The 20,562-nt window shown below is 38.6% G+C and overlaps 2 protein-coding genes across 5 annotated transcripts in view; one reads left to right on the top strand and one right to left on the bottom strand.

Annotated features, from left to right (window-relative positions):
* LOC100412850 (wings apart-like protein homolog) overlaps positions 1–15,330 on the top strand; it is a 63,471-nt gene extending 48,141 nt beyond the window's left edge. For 2 of the 4 annotated variants that reach the window (XM_078345432.1, XM_078345431.1), the window contains exon 14: positions 10,069–13,358. In XM_078345432.1, the coding sequence (XP_078201558.1) occupies position 10,069 (1 nt within the window). In that variant the 3' untranslated portion in view covers positions 10,070–13,358. Of the gene's footprint in view, positions 1–122; positions 3,038–10,068; positions 13,359–15,190 lie in introns of those variants that run through there. The other 2 variants (XR_013524861.1, XM_078345433.1) reach the window with 2 other exon arrangements.
* Positions 1,277–19,722, bottom strand: LOC144578651 (cyclin-Y-like protein 2). The gene is made up of 6 exons (XM_078345434.1): positions 18,165–19,722; positions 15,299–15,350; positions 14,419–14,532; positions 13,354–13,520; positions 3,861–4,023; positions 1,277–2,677 (listed from the first exon to the last, which is right to left on the bottom strand). Exons 1-6 carry the CDS (start codon positions 18,260–18,262, stop codon positions 2,570–2,572), a joined length of 702 nt encoding a protein of 233 aa, XP_078201560.1. The 5' UTR covers positions 18,263–19,722; the 3' UTR covers positions 1,277–2,569.
* Positions 19,723–20,562: the final 840 nt, after the last annotated feature.

Below are 20,562 nucleotides of genomic sequence, written 5' to 3'. Positions count from 1 at the left end.
GTAAAAACTTTTATAAATAAGCTGGCTTTCGAATTATTGAGAAAGTATTAGAAATGCTGTGAAAATGTCCAGCATTGTTGTTTGCCTTTGTTGATCACGTGATTTCATGCTTATTCCTGCAGAATACGATGAAGATTTGTTACAAGGGTTATAGAACTATACAACCCCGCCCAAGACAGAATGATCTTTGCTTGTGTAATTTTTGATAAAAAAGACGTGGAATAATTTGGTTTAATGAAAACATCTATATTCTGAGTCATTGGTAAAATACCCTTATATTTAACCATAAGAAAATTACTTAAATAGGGTGGGCACGGTGCCTCATGCCTCTAATTTGGGAGTACTTCAGGAGGCCGGGGGATGCCGATCACCTGATGGCAGAAGTTCGAGACCAGCCTGGTCAACGTGGTGAAACCCTGTATCTACTAAAAATACAAAGAAAATTAGCCTGTGTGGTGGCGGGCACATGTAGTCCCAGCTACTTGGGAGGCTGAGGCAAGAGAATCACTTGAACCCAGGAGGTGGAGGTGGCAGTGAGCCCAGATTGCACCACAGCACTCCAGCCTGGGCAATAAAAGCAAAACTGTCTCAAACAAACAAAAAAAGAAAAGAAAATTAAACACCTAAAATTCACAGCTACAAAAATGGTTAACAGGGATTTTACTTTAAATAATGACTATCACAGTTTTCATCATCTAGATAAAATATTAATCTTGTAAATGTAATGGAATAAATGGTTGTAAACAGACTTGTCATCTGATTTGGTATCTAAGGTTATTAACAGATATTAAGTAGCTGGGTAATTTCCAACTCAAAAAATGTAGAAAAACATTTTTTAAATGTTCTTATTAGGAGGTCAATATCTTTGTCTAGTTCAAAGCTTTTATAAAAGTTATTTATAAAATGAGGTAACAGGAACCAGGAAATAAGGGAAGAAAGTTAAAGATATAAAGTATTTTTGATAAAGGTGAAAAAAAGCAATTTTATATAAGAAGAAATCTTGTGTGGTAAATTTTTTTACCTAAAATAAAATGACCAAGTTGTTCAAGAAAGAGAATATTTAGGCAAGACAGAAAGTCTAAGCACGTTGTGAATCATCTATATAAACTGATATTAAGATCAGTTAATGGAAACTTCATGGGTTTTTTTTGTTTTTGTTTTTTTTTAGAAAATGGGGTGGTATAATTTAGTTGGATATGAGTAAGAAGAAAATCCTAATAGTCTTTCCAGAGGTGGGTCTTTTATATTAACAAAATTACACAAATAGAAACTATAATTGGTTAAAACCAGACTTTATTTAAAATATTTATTTATTTACTTATAAGACAGAGTCTCACTCTTTCACGCTGGACTGCATTGGTGCAATCTCGGCTCACTGCAACCTTTGCCTCCTGGGTTCCAGGAATTCCATCACAACTTTGCTTAAGTTTCTCTCCTTTCCCCAGCTCCCGGACTGTGCTCTGCCTTCAGTCCGAGCCAACATACAAACCCCGTTTATGCCCCTCCTAAGAACAGGCTGACTTCTGGCTGAAACATTCCCTGAGCTTGAATCTGATTTTGCCACTCTCCACTCTTCCTCCCACCTTCCTTCTAATCTTGTTTGCTCCTCCATAAAAAACACAGCCCTTATCTGCATTTTATGAGATGCTTGCAGATCTGATGCTTGGTGATTTCCCCATTGTAATACTCCTTTAGAATAAAGTCACATCTTACCTACATCTGAATTTATTTGACGATATCTAGAAACAGCCCCAGGACAATAATAATTATTCCCTCACAGAGGACATCACAACCTGCCTCCTATTCTCAACTCTGATCATGTCTGTCTGTGTATTCCCAGCTTTCCAGCGCTCTGTAGCTTCTCTCAGTATAAAGGCCCTATCTATGGCTGCTGCGAGCAGGCTGGGACACCTGAAAAGGAGGACCCTCAGGAAGAAAAGACTGTGCTATTCATGAACTCCTTTGACATGTCTGAATACCAATACTGCAATTTGGGGGGAAAGAAAAAATATTTTTAAAAAACAAAAAAGTTATCTTTTAAAATCTAAAAAATTTAAATCATTGTTTTAAAAGCCTTACACAGGCCGGGTGCCCCTGTAATCCCAGCTACTTAAAATAAAACATTTAATTAAGGAGGGAGGCTCAGGCAGGAGAATGGCTCGGACCCAGGAGGTGGAAATTGCATTGAGCTGGGATCACACCACTGCCCCCTAGCCTGGCAACAGAGACTCATCTGAAAACAAAACAAAAAAAGCCTGACACCATTCACAGCTATCAGCCGACACACTAAGCAAGTATCTGTGAGTGGGCAGAAGGAGCCTTCACTTTAAAGTGGTTCCTATAACTGTTTACATTAAGAGGGACAGAAGGGTGAAGACTGTGTTGTTGCCCTGACAAGGTCCCATTCCTTATTATAAAGGACAATCTTAGTTGTCTTTGAGTTAACTTGAATTGAGGTATTTCTTCTTTTGAAAATACAAACTTTTCTAGTTATTTAGCAGGAGAGGTGGTATTTTCCTGTCTTTTTTGGTGAGGGGTTCAGATGTTACAAGACCCCTCATTTCTTCCTTCAGGAGAGGATGGCCCTGGTGCGCTGAAGAGTAGTTACGTCATCAACGCTCACAGACCTGGTCATGCCAGTATAGAACACTTCGTATTGTTCCATCCTTGATAAAGCCTAAGAATGTCAAATAGAAAAGAGGTTCAATTTAAAAAAGGGTTCCATCCTTTTAACAATCACCATTGATGGGAAGCCACACATGCAGACTCCTTTAGCTAGTTCAGCTACAGCTACTTTGGCTGAGGTTTACACGCCCCCTTCTGGCAGCTTACTTAAGTCATCTCCTTTCAGGGCTAGAATTAGATTGCGGGAGCAAAGGGGAGCTTGCTTTATTAAGTTACTTAAAAATTGGGCTCCCCAGAATGTCACTGTATTGTGACAGGCTTCTAACAGTATTATCTGTTACCTGTGCACTTGTGCCTTAAAAATAACGAAAGCACACTTTTGCAAAAAGTTAGTTTATTAATCTATTCACATTCTACCCAATCTATAAGTTATTATATACTCACAGAAAATTGTAACCGGGCAGGCATGTGCTAGATTGTATTGAAATGTCAACAAAGTCTAATGATTAGGCATCAAAAGGCACTACATTTATGCTTATGGTAGAAAATTGTATTATTTTAAAATACTTCCACCATGCCACAGAACATGCCTATTTTAAATGTTGATGCTTGTCAGCTGTGAGTAATTTTGCTGTGTACTTACCAAAAGTAACAAACCATAAATATTACTTTGTTCCATAAAAGTGATCATTTCCAGTAAAATCCCATGTACTTCCTGCAGCCAGTACTTGAGACACGTACGCCTCATACTGTCTAAGTGCATGTCTCTTGGCTTAGGCACTAATGGTTTGTCTAACACGCCCACGGGACTGTGCACTGTGGTATACACAGTAGAAAATGACAGAAATTTGCAAACCAAGTAACAAAAAGTAGTCAAGAGTGGTAAGTGCATTGTGGTATGTAGACATCATTAGAAATACAATGGCAAGAAATCATTTCTGTATATTATTTGCAGGGGCAAAGGTTCAAAACATTCAAGTTCATTAAGAATAAATTTGATTAAAACATTCTGAATTATGGCCACAAAAGAGATAACATCTATAATTTTCCAAAAATGTGAATCCTTAGAAAAACCATAAGAGATACAGGAAATAGAATGCCAAAAGGTTAATACGCTCTTCAGTATGTTAATTTTGAAGCTTTCCATTTTTCTAATCACTACTTCATATGACCTAGTCATAAATGTTGGCACTGGTGTTTGACTCAAAACCCACTTAGTTACTTCATAGCCTTACCTGCAGATCCCATGCTCTTTTTCTGTCAAGAAGGTAAGTAGGCAAACTCAGGCCATGGCTGACTATAAAGTCACGAAGACGGAAGTAGAATCTGGTATAAACGCTTTTAGAAATGTTAGTATCATAACCAATTAGCCTCAAGAAGTACATTTCCAACTTATTCCTGGGGAAGGAGAAACACAACAGAACAAACACAGGACCATGTTAGTTCACTGGGCTATCTTCAAAAACATTATTCTCATGTAAGAAATGTGGTAAGGCTATCATGTGCTCTAGTTTATTAGAATTCATGAAATAACACACACTGGACAGAACCCAATCTAGTGAAGTAATACAAGAAAGAGTGCAACTTTCCCAATTCCCTTTGAAAACTCAGAAAACAAACCTGTACCCCAAATGAAACATGAATGTAAAAAATGTTAATAAACTTGATTTTCCCTATGTTCCTAGACATATTCCCATTTAACATGGAGAAAGATGACATAAACTTAAGAAACATGGTAAAGGCTTCAGCTTTTTTACTTCTCTGAAAACATGAAAGTATTCAATGAAAAATTCCTTATAAATAGAAACACGTGGTAAGGTCTTCACTTGTTCCAGTTCCACAAGAAATAAGAACTCATTTCTGAAATAAAACCTATGAATGTATACAATGTAGAAATGCCTTCATTTACATGATATTTGCTCCAAGACCCATGATAATACACACTGGAGACAGACCTTATAAATATAAGAAAGAACATTGGATTGGAACCCTGGTAGATTACCAAATACAGAAAAGTTTAGTTTTTCTTCAACATTGATGTGAAAACTTTCCCTAGAGGGAAATCCTACTCATGTTCATAAATTGAAAAGCCTGAGGCAAATTCATTCTTGTATAATCTTTAAAAAGATATATAAGTACATGTTACCCTACTTCTATTTTGTTTCTCAGTGATTCTTCATTTGAAAAGTTCTCTGTATTACTTCCACTTGTTTTGCAAGAAAACATTGAGGTTACAATTTTGTAGATACTTTTTAAACAATATACGCATTTAATAGCAGTTGTTTTCATTAAGTCAGTTAACAAAACACTTCTCAGTTCTTTAAAAATATCACACTGAGCTACTAGAATGGCTCCAAATTCTGTTTTGAAACACATGGAGGTGGGTTCCTACGCTAATGTCCAAACAGGGCACAGCTGCTTGCAGTCCATTCTGAATCCAGCACCCCAAGATTGGAATGAAGAGAAAGGCGACGGCCTCCTCTGTACTTGTGCAGCTGACTCGGGATCATTCTTGAGCATTCTATTGCACAACTCAGACTTCATGGTCACACCCAAGACACCACAATAGTGATCAGATGACAGAAATGATGAATGCCATTTATTAGCTGTCACTATTATGGAGCAGGAATACTCTTTACACTTCCAATGGTAGAAAGATCAGAGAGAGACATCTTGACTAAACTAAATTCATTTTATGAGATGCCTTCTGGTAGGGTGCCGGCCTTACACACTGTTTCTCCTGAGTTAAGTTAGAAATGAAACCTCAAGGTGCTCAGCATCTGTCACCCCTGGCCACAACAGAATGTGGGGTTGAGTTGAATGCACTGAGAGGGGAACAGGCTCGAAGCAGCCCTCTGCAGCATAATTATTCACCTGTCCTGGCCAAAGGTTGTTTTTCTTTTTCTGAGACAGGGTCACCCAGGCTAAAGTGCAGTGACATGATCCTAGCTCACAACAGACTCAACCTCCGAGGCTCAAGTAACCCACGCACCTAAGCCTTTCAAGGCTTGGAACTACAGGCTCGTGCCACTTAACTGGGCAATTTTTAAAAATTCCTTTTGTAGAAACAGGGTCTCACTTTTTGCCCAGGCTGGTGTTAAACTCCTGTGATCAAGTGGATACTCCTACCTTGGCCTCACAAAGTGCTGGTATTACAGACATGAACCACTGTATCCAGCACTTGGTCAAATGTTTAAATAAATACAAAACAGGAGTAATCTTATCACTCTCATAGTAATCACTGTGAAGACTTAACTGCATAAAACAATATCTCAACAGCACACTTGGTTTCTTGCTTTTAATGTTTCAATGTTTTATCCACCGGCTAAGTCAACAAATGCTTGAAGTTCTCCGGTATGGAAAGCAGTTAGGATATAAGCAGACATGAGGTTTTCTCACTGGTTTCACTGAAAACCCAGCTGAAACTACTTCCAACATAAATTTCCTATTCAAATAACCACAAGGCTATGATGGGAATGTCAGTCAGATATGAATAATCAGCTGACCAGGACTTAATTTACTATAGGAACATATGCACTTCATAATCTCTTTTGTGTATTTCCATAAACACATTTTAACTGTGTAAAATATAGTATTTCATAGAATGATCGTGTTTACTAATAGTTATTGAAGACAACAATTATCCCTACAGAATATGTATCTCCTTAGTGTTTTTTTCTTTTTTTGAGATGGAGTTTCACTTGTTACCCAGGCTGGAGTGCAATGGCGTGATCTCGGCTGACCACAACCTTCACCTCCCGGGTTCAGGCAATTCTCCTGCCTCAGCCTCCTGAGTAGCTAGGTTTACAGGCACATGCCACCATGCCCAGTTAATTTTTTGTATTTTTTTAGTAGAGACGGGGTTTCACCATGTTGACCAGGATGGTCTCGATCTCTTGACCTCATGATCCACCTGCCTCGGCCTCCCAAAGTGTTGGGATTACAGGCATGGGCCACTGCGCCCGGCAGTTTTTGTTTTTAATTATTTATTTACTTTTACTTTTAATTTTTTTTTTTTGAGACCGAGTTTTGCTCTTGTTACCCAGGCTGGAGTGCAATGGCGCGATCTCGGCTCACCGCAACCTCCACCTCCTGGGTTCAAGCAATTCTCCTGCCTCAGCATCCAGAGTAGCTGAAATTACAGGCACGCGCCACCATGCCCAGCTAATTTTTTTGTATTTTTAGTAGAGACAAGGTTTCACCATGTTGATCAGGATGGTCTCGATCTCTTGACCTCGTGATCCACCCGCCTCGGTCTCCCAAAGTGCTGGGATTATAGGCTTGAGCCACCATGCCCGGCCTGTTGTTTTTCAATAGCTGAATCGCATACCCTTTACTAGCACAACAAATTTTCGAACAAGAAGCTGCTCAGTTTAACTTAAATGTATATGTGTGTGTCTATGTCTATATATATGTTTATCAATAATGTTTTAAAATTTTATTTCAATCGTTTTTGAGAAACAGGTGGTTTTGGTTTCATGGATAATTTCATTAGGAGTAACATCAGAGCTTCTGGTTTACCTACCACTTGAGCAGTGTACCCGATGTGTAATCTTTTTTTTTTTTTTTGAGATGGAGTTTCGCTCTTGTTACCCAGGCTGGAGTGCAATGGCGCAATCTCGGCTCACCGTAACCTCTGCATCCTGGGTTCAGGCAATTCTCCTGCCTCAGCCTCCTGAGTAGCTGAAATTATAGGCACGTGCCACCATGCCCAGCTAATTTTTTGTATTTTTAGTAGAGACGGGGTTTCACCATGTTGACCAGGATGGTCTTGATCTTTCGATCTTGTGATCCACCTGCATCGGCCTCCAAAAGTGCTGGCATTACAGGCTTGAGACACTGCGCCCGGCCTCAAAATGTAATTTTACCCATCACCCCATCCCAACCTTCCCCCTCTAGTCCCCAAAGGCCACTGTATCATTTTATGACTTTGGATTCTCATGGAGAATACATATTTGGTTTTCCATTCCTGAGTTACTTCACTTGGAATAACGACCTCCAGCTCCAACCAGGTTGCTGTAAAGGCCATTATTTCATTCTGTTTTATGGCTCAGCATTATTCCATGGTATGTATATTCGACATTTTCTTTGCCGATTAATTGATGGGCATTGATGCTGGTTCCACATTTTTACAATTGTAAACTGTGCTGCTATCAACATGCACGTGCATTTGTCTTTTTCATATGACTTCTTTTCCTTTGGGTATATACCCAGTGTGAGATCGCTGGATTGATGGCAGTACTGTTTCCACAGTGCTTGTACTAGCTTACATTCCCATCAGCAGTGTAAGTGTTCCCTTTGACCAAATCCGTACCAGCATAGATGATTTTTTGATTTTTTAATTATGGCCCATTCTTACAGGAGTAAGGTGATATTACATTGTGGTTTTAATTTGAAATTCCCTGATAGATAGTGATGTTTCTGAAGAAAATATCCTAACAAGACTAACAGATGTTGAAAAGTTTGAAGAAAAACCTGATAGACACTAATTTTTAAAAGGTTCAATTTACAGTCAAAAAGAGACCATTATAAACAATCAACAGTAGAGGGACAAGATAAATGTGCATTAAACACTTTGTTGTAATGTTTTTCAATCTCCAAAGATCATGAGCATAGCTCCTCTTCAGAGCATAGCTCCCGATGCTTCTGCGTTCACAAATGGCACATGTAGAACCGGTCATCTTGGGGCTGGCCTCTGTCATCACTGTCTCTGGAGTGATGGACACCTGCACATTTCTCTGTGTATTCTCTGACCTTGGAACTAGAGCTAGAGCCCCGCCAGATTAGCTGCAGGTCTTGAGATCAATTTAACTGCCACTATAGCGGAGCTAAGTGTTTCTCATTACAAATTTTGCTACCTTCAAGAAACCAGTTTACAAGCTGGGCAGTGGCTCATGCCTATAATGCCAGCACTTTGGGAGGCTAAGATGGGTGGATCATCTGAGACCAGGAGTTCGAGACCAGCGTGACCCATGGAGAAACAACATGGAGAAACCCGTGAAGAAATTAATAACAGTAGTAGCCTGTAATTGCTACATAATAAAAGTTTACTCATTCTGTTCAATATAAAACCTAACCCCCAGCTCTGCTTGAAATTAACTAACTCCCTATCAAATCTACCTTATCTACTCTCCCTACTTTCTCAGCAAAGTTCCCAGGCATCTCAGGACTCCTGTTTTTCTTGCAGTCCAGCTGCAAGGTCACAGGGTAATAGAACACCAAAGAATGTGCAATGTGTTTCTCAAAATGCGATTTTCAAACATAACATACATCACAAGACATGTCACAAGTTAACTGTTCTTTCTCTGGCTTCTGTAAACCTGTTAGTTGCTATGTCATCCTGGCTGTATAACAAATCAAGCCCTGTCTTTGTTAGGCTCTCAGCCTGGGGATGCAAATCTGCTGAGCTGGTGGCCACTTCAATAAAATCCTCCTGTTTCACCCATTGGTCTCTCCAGGCTCCTGAATATTATGTAACACCCCATCTCTATTAAAAATAGAAAATTAGCTGGGTGTCGTGGCACATGCCTGTAATCCCAGCTACTCAGGAGGCTGAGGCAGGAGAACTGCTTGAACCCAGAAGGCAAAGGTTTCAGTGAACCAAGATCCCCCCATTGCACATTGTTGCCTAGGCAGCAAAAGCAAAACTTCATCTCCCTCCCTTTCTCCCTCTCTCTCTCTCTCACACACACACACACACTCACTCACACAAAGAAACCAGTTTACAAATTGAAGACAGTAGTGATTAAGAGAACTTTAGCTTCTACAACTTTCAAATGACATTCATTTTCTGTTAAATCCTTTATAAAAATGGCTACTAGCAATATCACCATGATAACTCAGTTTATACTATTGGCAAACTGGTAACTTAGCAGCCATTTGAACAGCAACCAGCCATTACTAATCTCTTCTTGGTTACAAGAAGCCTCATTTCAATTGTAAATATACACTGTGTTAATTCTGAATGAAAGCCTTTAAAAATTTCTTTTGAAGTACATTGTAGGTGTACATATTTATGGGGCATATAAAATTATTTAATACAGGCCTATAATGTGTCATAATCATAGCAGGGTAAATGGAAAATTAATCGCACTTCAAGCATGTGTCCTTTTATTCTTATTTTTTACAAATAATTCAATTATACTCTTTTAGTTACTCTAAAATGTACAATTAAATAATTCTTGACTGTTGTAACCCTGTTATGCTTTCAAATACTAGATATTTATTCTTTCCAACCAAATGTGTGCACCTATTAACCATCACCCCTCACTCCTCTCATCCTCCATACTACTTTATCAGCAGCTGCAAACAATTCTCCTACTCTATATCTTCATGAGTTAAATTGTTTTAATTTTTAGTTCCCACAAATCAGTGAGAATAGGTGAATTTTGTCTTTTTGTGTCTGGCTTAGTTCACTTAACATTTCCATCCATGTTGTTGCAGATAACAGGATCTCATTCTCCTTTGTGGGTGAAGAGTGCTCCATCGTGTATATGAACCATTTTCTTTAGCCACTCATCTGCTGATGAATGCTCAGAATGCTTCCAAATCTTGGCTCCTGTGAATAATGCTGCAACATACATGAGAGTGCAGGTATCTCTCTGATATACTGATTTCCCTTCTTTGGGGTTTATCCCAGCAGTGAGATTCCTGGATTATATGGTGGCTCTATTTTTAGTTCTGAGGACCTCCACACTGTTCTCCATAGTGACTGTATTTAAATTACATTCCCACTGACAGTGTACAAGGGTTACCTTTGCTCTATATCCTCACCAGCATTTTTTATTGCCTTCTTTTACAATAAGAGCCATTTTAAGTACGGTGAGATGATCTCTCATTGTAATTTTGATTCACATTTCTCCGAACATCAATGATATTGATGTTCAGTATCTTTTCATATACCTGTTTGCCATTGGTATGCCTTTCTTAAGTTTTCAAACACGTCTCACTTTGTCAATCAGGTTGGAGTGCAGTGGCAGAACCACAGCTCACTGCAGCCTTGATCTCCCAGGCTCAGGTAATTTTCACACCTAAGTCTCCTCAACAGCTGAAACTACAGGCACATGCCACCAAGCCTGCCTAAAGTGTCCTCTTTTCAGAAATGTCTATTCAGGTATTTTGCGCATTTTAAAAATCAGAGTTTTTTTCTATGGATTTATTTGAGCTCCTTAAGTATTCTGGTAATTAATCCCTTGTCAGATAGTTTTCAAATACCTTCCCCCATTCTGTGGGTTGTCAGTTCACTTTGTTCACTGTTTCCTTTGTTGCGCAGAAGCTTTTTAACTTGATGTGACCTAATTTGCCCATTTTTCCTTTGGTTGCCTGTGTTTATAAAACATTATGCAAGAAATATTTGCCCAGTACAATATTGTGGAGAGTTTTCCCAATGTTTTATTTTAGTTTTGTATTTGAGGTCTTAGATTTAAATCTATTTTTAGTTTTTTAAAAGACAGAGATACTGCATTTCCCAGATAGTCTTGAACTCCTGAGCTCAAGCCATTCTCCCATCTTGGTCTCCCAAAATGCTGGGATTACAAATGTGAGCCACCCTGCCCAACTTAGATTTACATCTTTAATCCATTTTGATTTGATGTTTGTATAAGGTATGAAATAGAGGCCTGGTTTCATTCTTCTGCATGTGGATATCCAGTTTTCCCAGCACCCCTTACCGACAGACTGTCATTAACCCATTGCATGTGCTTGGCCCCTTCATAGAGAATGAGTTCATTGCAGATGTATGAATTGGTTTCTGGGTTTCTATTCTGTTTCACTGGGCTACGTGCCTGTTTTTAATCACAGTGCCATGCTGTTCTGGTTACTACAGGTGTAGAGGGTAACTTGAAATTAGATAATGTAATTCCCCCAGGTTTGTCTGTTTATGCTCAGGTTGACTTTGGATATCCTCAGTCTTTTGTAGTTGCCTGTATGTTTTAGGATTCATTTTTTTTTACTTCTATTTCTGTGAAGAATGTCATTGGTTTTTGCAAAATTGTGGAGGTTCCACATTGGTGGTCTGAGATCAGACCTGAAGGAATTCTCTAGATTAATTGACACAGACTCGCTTCTTCACTTACTTTCACACAAATGAAGTCTGTCTCTCTGTGCTAAGCTGCCTAAAGCTGGGAGAAACGTGATACAAGCACCCCTGTGGCCATGACCTCTGGGACAGCATTAGGTCTGTCCAGATGGCACTAGGAGTTGCAGTTCTTGTGACCTAAACAGTCTTTCAGGTTTATTAAGGACCCCAGACTATTTTATCCCATGGCAGCCAGGCTTTCATCACTCAAGTTCCAACCATGGGGATGAATAATTCCCCTATGGTTGGGGCTAGTCTAAATGTTTTTTCTTTGGGTGAATTCAGCTTTGTTTTGCTTTCTGCTATGACAAGGCAGCACTGAGTTCAGGCAAAGTCCCACAGCTGCTGTACTCTCCCTTCCTCAAGCATGTAGCCTCTCTCCTTGCCACAGGTTCACAGTGGTGGCATCAACAATTCAAGATGGTCTTTTCTACGCTGTTCAGTCACATCATGAACATTTAAATAATTTTCAGTTCTTATGGAGGTGCTTTTTAATTTAGATAGTTGCTAAAGTTGTTATTCCTGTGGGGAGCACAATTGGCCGAGACTTCTATTTGTGACTGCATACATCCTGAATCACAGTCTTATCTGGAGTAATAGGCAAACGTAAAAACAAAGAAACAAACAAACTGAAAAACTAAAACCTCTTGCCACAGCCTGAGGATCTTCATCTTCACATGCTTCTATGTCATCAAGAGGTGTTCCTTCAGATTTTCCTAAGTGTCACCCACAAAGCCATTCTTGCTGTCTAGCAAACACTGTGAGAGCCTGTGCTGGAAATGCCTCCCTGGTGCACCCTACCAACCAGCTCCAAGACCCTTCCCTTTACAGCAGCCATGAGGCCAGAATGAAAGACCCATGAAGCTCCTGTTTCAGTGTCATGTTGCCATCTATGAGCAACCCCATGATTTAGCAAGATGTCTTGCATTCTCACAGATAACTTGGGGCCCTCCAAGTGCTGCTGTGGTTGCATTAATGTCCTGGGAACCTCCTGAGTGTGGTGAGCATTGGGTGATGCCCCAGCAATGTTTCTCAGACTGCCTGAGGGGAACACTAGAACTTCTAACTCCTCAGCCCAATGATGCAATGCTCCTAATCGGGAAAGGACAGGGGCAAAGGGAACTGTGGCTATTCCGTATCTCAAGGTTTCTATAAAACGGATCTTTAGAGAAAAGTGGGAGAATACCGGCAAACGCAAATACACAATGTATGGCTAAGGGTGAAGCTATACTTCACAATGCAGAGGCCCCAGACCTGTCAATGGGCAAACAATTATTTCAAAGACCAGATGTGCGCTCCTCACAAAGAGACTAGAACTTGCAGACAGCTTGTAAAAGCCGTAAGAAAATTGACTGTACTATTATGTTTCTCATTGTACACTGGTAAGGTATTTGCCAAAAACATTCACCAGAAGAATACTTTTCCATTTACGAGATTATTACAATGGCAATTTACCAAGACCTACCAATGAATAGTGAAAAATACGAACTATTCTTCTAAAACTGGGGAGAAAGAAAGAGTAGTATTTAAGCCCATTTTTATTATCTGCATAATGTAACCTTTAAAAGTATTTTTCAAAGTGTTTAAGTTTATGGGAGCAAATAAAGTATCCAAAAATGGTTAGAAAGTTCACAAAAACCATACAAACTCACAGATCGTCAACTGTAGTTTTCTCAAAGCGCATGCATAAGTCCTCATTGCACACGGCCACATTGCTCCCAACCTTGATGACAAGAAGAAAGGCTCCGAGGATAATCCTCCTCCAGGTGGTTGGACGAATGTACATAGGAGCACACTGTATAAGTCTTTGGATGTACACCTGCAAAACAGAACACTGGCCTTTGATTTAGCTCAGTTTAAGTGCTATGATAAGAACTCTTATGAAAAAGCAGAATACTTCTGGTTTTGACCAGAAAGATGCCTTTTATTCTTATGTTCTACAGAGACTTTGTTTCATCAGGTTAAGTAAGGGGCCATATCACAATCATAGCCCAAATATTTCTGCTACCTACTCTGCCCACCGGGGTAGATTAACACATCCAAGGAACAATGAACCGAGGGCACAAGCTCTCAATCACAACATACATGAGAAATGCCTGGGGATACACCCTGGGACTCAGCTTAGACCTACAATGGCAAACATTCCTGCCCATGAACTAGATGGTCTTGTTACTTCTCTTCATTCCAAGCCCTCCACATGCCGTGGATGTGAGCACACTGCATGTGCATGTGTGCACTGAAGTGTGGGGGGATAAATCAGAAATCCCTCCTGATGCCTTTAATAGCAATTGTTCTGTAATGAGAAACCCAAGGCAACATTTAAGCCATAATGATGATTCAACTCTAATGTGTGTATTTCTTGTCTAAGTTTCTCTTAAAATTCTGAGATAATTTCAGAAACCTACTTTCACTTAAAATCAGGAACATACTACCCTGTTTACAAGATCAATTTTTAAATTTTTTTTGGAAATAGAGACCTGCTCTGTTGCCTAGGCTGAAGTACACTGGCTTAATCTTGGATCACTGCACTCTGCCTCCTGAGTTCAAGCAATTCTCCTGCCTTAGTCTCCCAAATGGCTGGGACCACAGGAGCATGCTACCATGAGTGGCTAACTTTTGTATTGTTGGGTGAGACAGAGTTTAACCTCATTGGCCAGGCCAATTGGTCTTTACAAGACCAATTTCTAAAGATGCTTTATAAATAGGAAATATCTTACCCTACTTTTGATGACATCAGCAACATTTAGAATTTTTACATAAAACAGGGAATGTATAAATTCGTAAATCATTGTCTGTGAAGGATCACACCTGATGTATTTTTCCATTTCGTCCTGAAAGAAGAAAGGATGCAATGTAAGTATCCATTGAAGAGAAAACCTGAAGTGCTCTTAAGACAGCAGTGTTCACATTTGTGCCCATGTACCATTTATAATAATTTTAATTGGTGAGATATCTTTCAGTTTTCACAATATGAACAGTGGGATCTTAAAATACCATAGTAATACTCATCAACATTCACTTAAAAATCATGAGCTAAAGGGCAGAAAATTTTTTGTTCTTTTTTACTCTTTGCCCCACATAATTTTATCCAAATGTAAGCTACCCTTAGGCTTTAATGCCTTACTGATGGCATGTCATTATCTGCAATAAACTTTGAGAAAATAAAGTTTCCTGTAACCATGAGGCTCTAAGCCTATGCTGTTAAATACAATAGTCACTAGCCACATGTGGCTAATTAGGTACTTGAGGAAGTTCATTTTAAATTTTTTATAACATGTAGGTTGATATAAATTTAAATTAACTCTTCATAAATGTCATGCTTCTGTGTTAAAAGTATTTACATATACTCATATTGCTTGATGCTACTAATAACTGTCTTTTAAAAGATACATTTTCTGTTATTTTGATAGATTTACTCAGACTAGTTCACTCACTAAACAGAGCTACAGATCAGTTCTTATTCTAACACATTCTTTTTACACCTAACAGGACTAAATGCAACACGAAATGGGGAAAATTTAAAGACAGCTTTGACATCAGCATGAAAGAAATACAAGTCTATGATAAAAATACAACCTCAATAAAAGTGCCACTTACTTCCAATGGGTATACACGTTCATCAAATATTGTGAGAGATATATTTCCTTTTCTATAAAATAAGAATGTGCATTACTTCAGAAACTGATAATATCTTAGCATAATACCTGTTTAATATAACAATGCCTCCTATATGCTTTGGTGTTTACTTCACCAAAGCAAATAGTTTTTACAAATTCTTCTCCTGGATCCCACCCTGCAGAATGTTTCCTGACCTCTTCCTCAGCACATCATATCCTGCACTGTGAAGTCTTTTCCATAATAACTAGTCAAAACTGCCTATAGGTATCGACTCTCCCGAACAGGCAATGGCAATACACCAAACATATTTTCTCTCTTCTTAACCACACACTGAAACACAAGAATGTTTTACAAAGCAGTAGTCATGGGCAATAAAGTCTTTAGGACTTTCATAAATGTAAACGTGATTCCGATTTCCTAGGCTCCTTTCTTTTTAGTCCTCTGTAGTATACTTTCATGATGAATTTATTTATTTTCTGTTGTTTAGATTAAGAACTCATCTGCCCTTTTATTTTAAAAGAGGCTAGTCTTTGATTAACTTTAAACTTTGTAAAACTAATGCATTGTGCCTGTGTGATAGACCAGTGGTTCTCCAAATGTGCTCTGTGGACCTCTGGGGATCCCGAAGACCCTTTCTGAGAAAGCCTAAGAGGTCAACACTGTTTTTTTCTTTTTGTTTGTTTTTGTTTTTCTGAGATGGAGTTTCACTCTTGTTGCCCAGGCTGAAGTGCAATGGTGGGATCTTGGCTCACTGGGACCTCCGTCTCCCAGGTTCAGGTTATTCTCCTGCCTCAGCCTCCCGAGTAGCTGGGATTACGGTGCCTACCACCACATTCAGCCAACTTTTGTATTTTTAGTAAAAATGGGGTTTCACCATGCTGGCAAGGCTGGTGTTGAACTCCTGACCACAGGTGATCCATCTGCTTGGCCTCTCAAAGTGCCAAGATTATAGGCCTAAACCACCGTGTCTGCTGGACACTGTTTTGATAATCATACTAATTTAACCTCAGAAAGTTGATACAAATTTTTTTTAATTAAGAAAGTAATACAAAGACACTGACTACTTTTTCATAAACACCCGCCACAACTGTATAAAAGCAAAAGTGGATAAAACTGCTGGTTTCTCAGCCTAAATCAAGGCAGTGGTACCAATTACATTGATAGTAATTCTGTTCTTTATTGTCCCTTACAATTAAAAAGCAGTCTAAAGAATGTCTTTGTTGAGGTGGTAAAAATTAATGGTGTTACTAAATCTTAACATGTCTCTTCAATATTCTGAATCAGTACAAAGCTAAGAAGAAGCGCTTCTGCTGACTGCAGTATGGTTGTGTTTAAGAAAAATTCATGATTTAATTGTGAGCGGAACAATCACTTTTTTCACAGATCATCATTTTTAAAAGTACTACTGTGCCGGTGCAATGGTTCACACCTCTAAAATCCAAACCCTTTGGGAGACCAAAGCAGGCAGATGGCTTGAGTTCCTTCAAAAGTTCGAGAGAAGCCTGGAAAGCATGGTAAAACTGTCTCTACCAAAAATACACAAAAATTAGCCAGATGTGGTGCCACACCTCTGTGGTCCAAGCTACACAGGAGTCTGAGGTGAGAGAATTGCTTGAGCTGAGAACATGGCAATGTACTACAGCCAAGTGACAAAGTGAGACTCAGTCTAAAAATAAAGGACAACTACCATTATCAAAAATAAATGAACATGTGTTCCCAATGACAAATTAAGCTTTCTTGTGGACTTTGAAAATCTCGCTCCTTCTACTGTAGGCTTGACAGCTTTTCAACACTTAAAGACTTTTAAAATAATATTGGTGGTTAAAAGTGATTTTTGACACAATAAAACATAAACCAATATATTCCAAATAACGCATGATAGTATAAATGCAAGTATGGAGGAAAAGATCCATTTACCATGCAAGACAGATTAGTGAGAAATGATTTTAAAAAGTAGCACTTGCCAAGTTTTCACTTATTATTAAATACCCACAGTGGTCTCAAAGCTTTAACAATGAACCTTTTACCAACTACATATCTGCATGAGATTAGGTCATGTCATTGCTTCCCTCCTTTGACTACCAACATGCACTATCATGCCCAGCTGTTTTTGTATTTTTAGTAGAGATGGGTTTCACCATAATGGTCAGGCTGGTCTATCCTTCTGACCTCAAATAAATCTGCCTGCCTTGGCCTCCCCAAAGTGCTGGGATTGCAGGTGCCTCCCACCACACCTGGCCATCTTATTGCTTCTTAAGGCAAATTGCAAAGAAAGACCTAGAGAATCCAGCTGTCTTCTATTAAGTGTGACATTCGGGGTTTTCAATAATATAAATACATGACATACTTTTTACTCTACTTTTTGTTGTAGAAAATCTATTTTCTCATTTAAAAATCTATGTTAACAATATTGTTCTCAAGAAGTATTTTCTACGGTCACAACCTGGGTCATGGGTTACTACTGACATCTACTTGGTATAGGCCACCAGTGCCGCTAAACTTTCTGCAATGCACAGGACAGTCCTTGTGACAAAGCGTTATCTAGATCAAGATATTAACAGTGGTAAGGCTGTGAAATCTAAACTAAAAATAGATTTTGAAAAAAGTATCAATTTTATAGTTCTATGACAGTAAATATCAATATCATCAATATAAATACATACTCTTTGAGATTCCCAATCATTTAAGAATTAAAAGTGTTACGGACCAAAGAAAACACAAATAATTTGCTTGGATATTTTAGTAGGCCCGATACAGCTCTCGATATCCAGAGCTGTGACCTAAAGAGCTTCATAGCTTGCAAAGTAATTAGCCAGAATAACAAGACAGTTTTTAAAAAGCTCACCTTTCCTTGATAAGAAAATACAACTCCAAGGCGACACTGTGGAAGGAAAAACATTCAATATAACAATAGATATTATCAATTGTTAGGTCTGAAGACATTTTTTTTTACAAGGGTGTGGTGGAAACTCTCCTAGCAGCCCTGAAATTAAAACCTTGTAGTTCTGAAAAGTATCATAAAGGCACTTTGTTTTCATTTCTTGGGTTTTAGCAAAAATATGAGAATAAAAATGCAAGGCAATACAATACCCTGTTAGAAAACATGTTTCTGTTGATGATTATAATTTATAAATAATAACATATTTCCCTGTTATATGTTCTTCTACCCACAAAACCTTTCATCACATGCAATTTATTTTATGTATTTATTTATTGTGTGACCCAGAGTCTTGCTCTGTTGCCCAGAGCAACCTTGGCTCACCACAACCTCCTCCTGCCGAGTTCAAGCAATTCTCATGCCTCAGCCTCCCAATTACCTGAGACTACAGATTGGTGCCATTATGCCCGGCTAATTTTTGTATTTTTAGTAGGGATGGGGTTTTGCCATGATGGTCAGGTTGATCTCAAACTCCTGGCCTCAAGTGATCTGCCTGCCTCAGCCTCCCAAAGTGCTGGGATTACAGCTTGAGTCACCACACCCTGACTCATGCAATTTATATCTATGTGTACATACGTTTAAATTTCAGCCACACAGTAGTGATTTCTTTTTTAAGATGTTAGGCCCTGAATTTTAGTTTAGTTCACTATCTCCTACCCACCCATTTTAAAAATTATTTCCCAAAACATGCATAACATAGTGAAAGTGCTTTATAACAAAATTATTTCAAATTGCTTTTGCATAATTATTAGAAAATATATCAGTAAACATAAGCTCACATGACATCAATGATAGGTACAGCAATCCTAAAATAAGCAGTGCTAACAAGGTAGTGTAGCATGATACAGTGTAATATCAATGGCAGGTATCTTCAGTTAGTTTAACTGAAATATTTATGAACACACACAACTCTTCAGATATATGTAACTGTATTCCTAAGTTACGCACTGATGCTCTGTTTCAGAAAACAAGAGGTTCTCTTACATAAGTTATGAGCTTCCATTTTCCCTCAGCATCTACAATGAGGTTCAAAATAACTGAGGGAAGGCAAATCTCAATTTTAATAATAGGTCAATAAAATATCAGCACTTTTAAAAAAGCCTGTAACATTAGCACTTCAGAAGGATACGTCTATAGTGCGTTAAGTAGTTTTAATGTCTGAAAAAAATTTTAAAATCACAGAATTTGAAGTTATATGCTGGAAAGAACCAATGACCTTACAAGACATTTAATCCAACACTCATTTTACAGGTCAGGAAAATAAATCTTAAAACTGACTTGCCCAAGGTCCCAACAAATAGGAGCAGTTTCTTGTCCTAAACTCAAATTAGGCAGTGGCTCTACATTTTGCTGCACATTAAAATCACCTGAGAAGCTTTAATAACTGCCTCATTTTCAATAATTAGCATTGGATATAACTTTGGCCATCAGGGTTGTTGGTAAAAGTTTCCCAGGTGATTTCAATGTGCAGCAAAATTTCAAATGATTGAGTTGGGATGAAAATCAGAATCTTCTGGAATGCTTTTCTTCACATAAAGATGCTATGTTTTCCTAAAAGGCTTCTCAGTGCCTGGAGGAAGAGGGAAAGTGGAGATTGGAGGATACATGTATTTATTTGCAGACATGTATTTTGAAGACAAACTTTGCAAAAGTGATCCCAATGAGTTCCACCTATCCCACTGATAACAGTGCACTACTAACTTGTGATGAACATTTTTCAAAATCTTTTCCTGAAGCCAATTTGCCCTATTAATTTGCTCAATAAATCTCTATTTCACCAAGAGTGAATACACCAAATGATCATATCTCAAACTTGCTGATGGCAAATTAAAACTTACTTTACTTTTGAAAGTAGACTTCTAAAAATTAGAAGAATGAGGAAAAAAGCATGAAATTTGTTTGAACAAGACTATCTTCAAAGCTACTTTGGCATGCTATGCTAAAACATAAAAATCGCTTGAATTCAAAAGCAGCCAGGGACTTTAGCCAAAGTAGTTTGTTTTTATGCTCAAAGATTTAAGAGAGACAGCCAGGTGTGGTGGCTCAGGCCTGTAATCCCGGCACTTTTGGAGGCAGAGGTGGGCAGATCACCTGAGATTGAGAGTTCAACACCAGCCTAACACAAAGAAAGCTCAACTCTCCAAAAAAAAAAAAAAAAAAATCAGCTGGGTGTGGTGGTGCATGATTGTAATCTTAGCTACTTGGGAGGCTGAGGCAGAATTGCTTGAACCTGGGAGGTGGAGGTTGTGGTGAGTCAAGACGGTGCCATTGACCTCCAGTCTGGGCAATAAGACAAGAGGAAAAC

The sequence above is a fragment of the Callithrix jacchus genome, chromosome 12 (assembly GCF_049354715.1).
Source record: "Callithrix jacchus isolate 240 chromosome 12, calJac240_pri, whole genome shotgun sequence".
In the NCBI taxonomy this organism is placed as follows: domain Eukaryota; kingdom Metazoa; phylum Chordata; class Mammalia; order Primates; family Cebidae; genus Callithrix; species Callithrix jacchus.
Note: the sequence above shows the minus strand (reverse complement) of the source record. Positions and strands in the feature narration are given on the sequence as shown.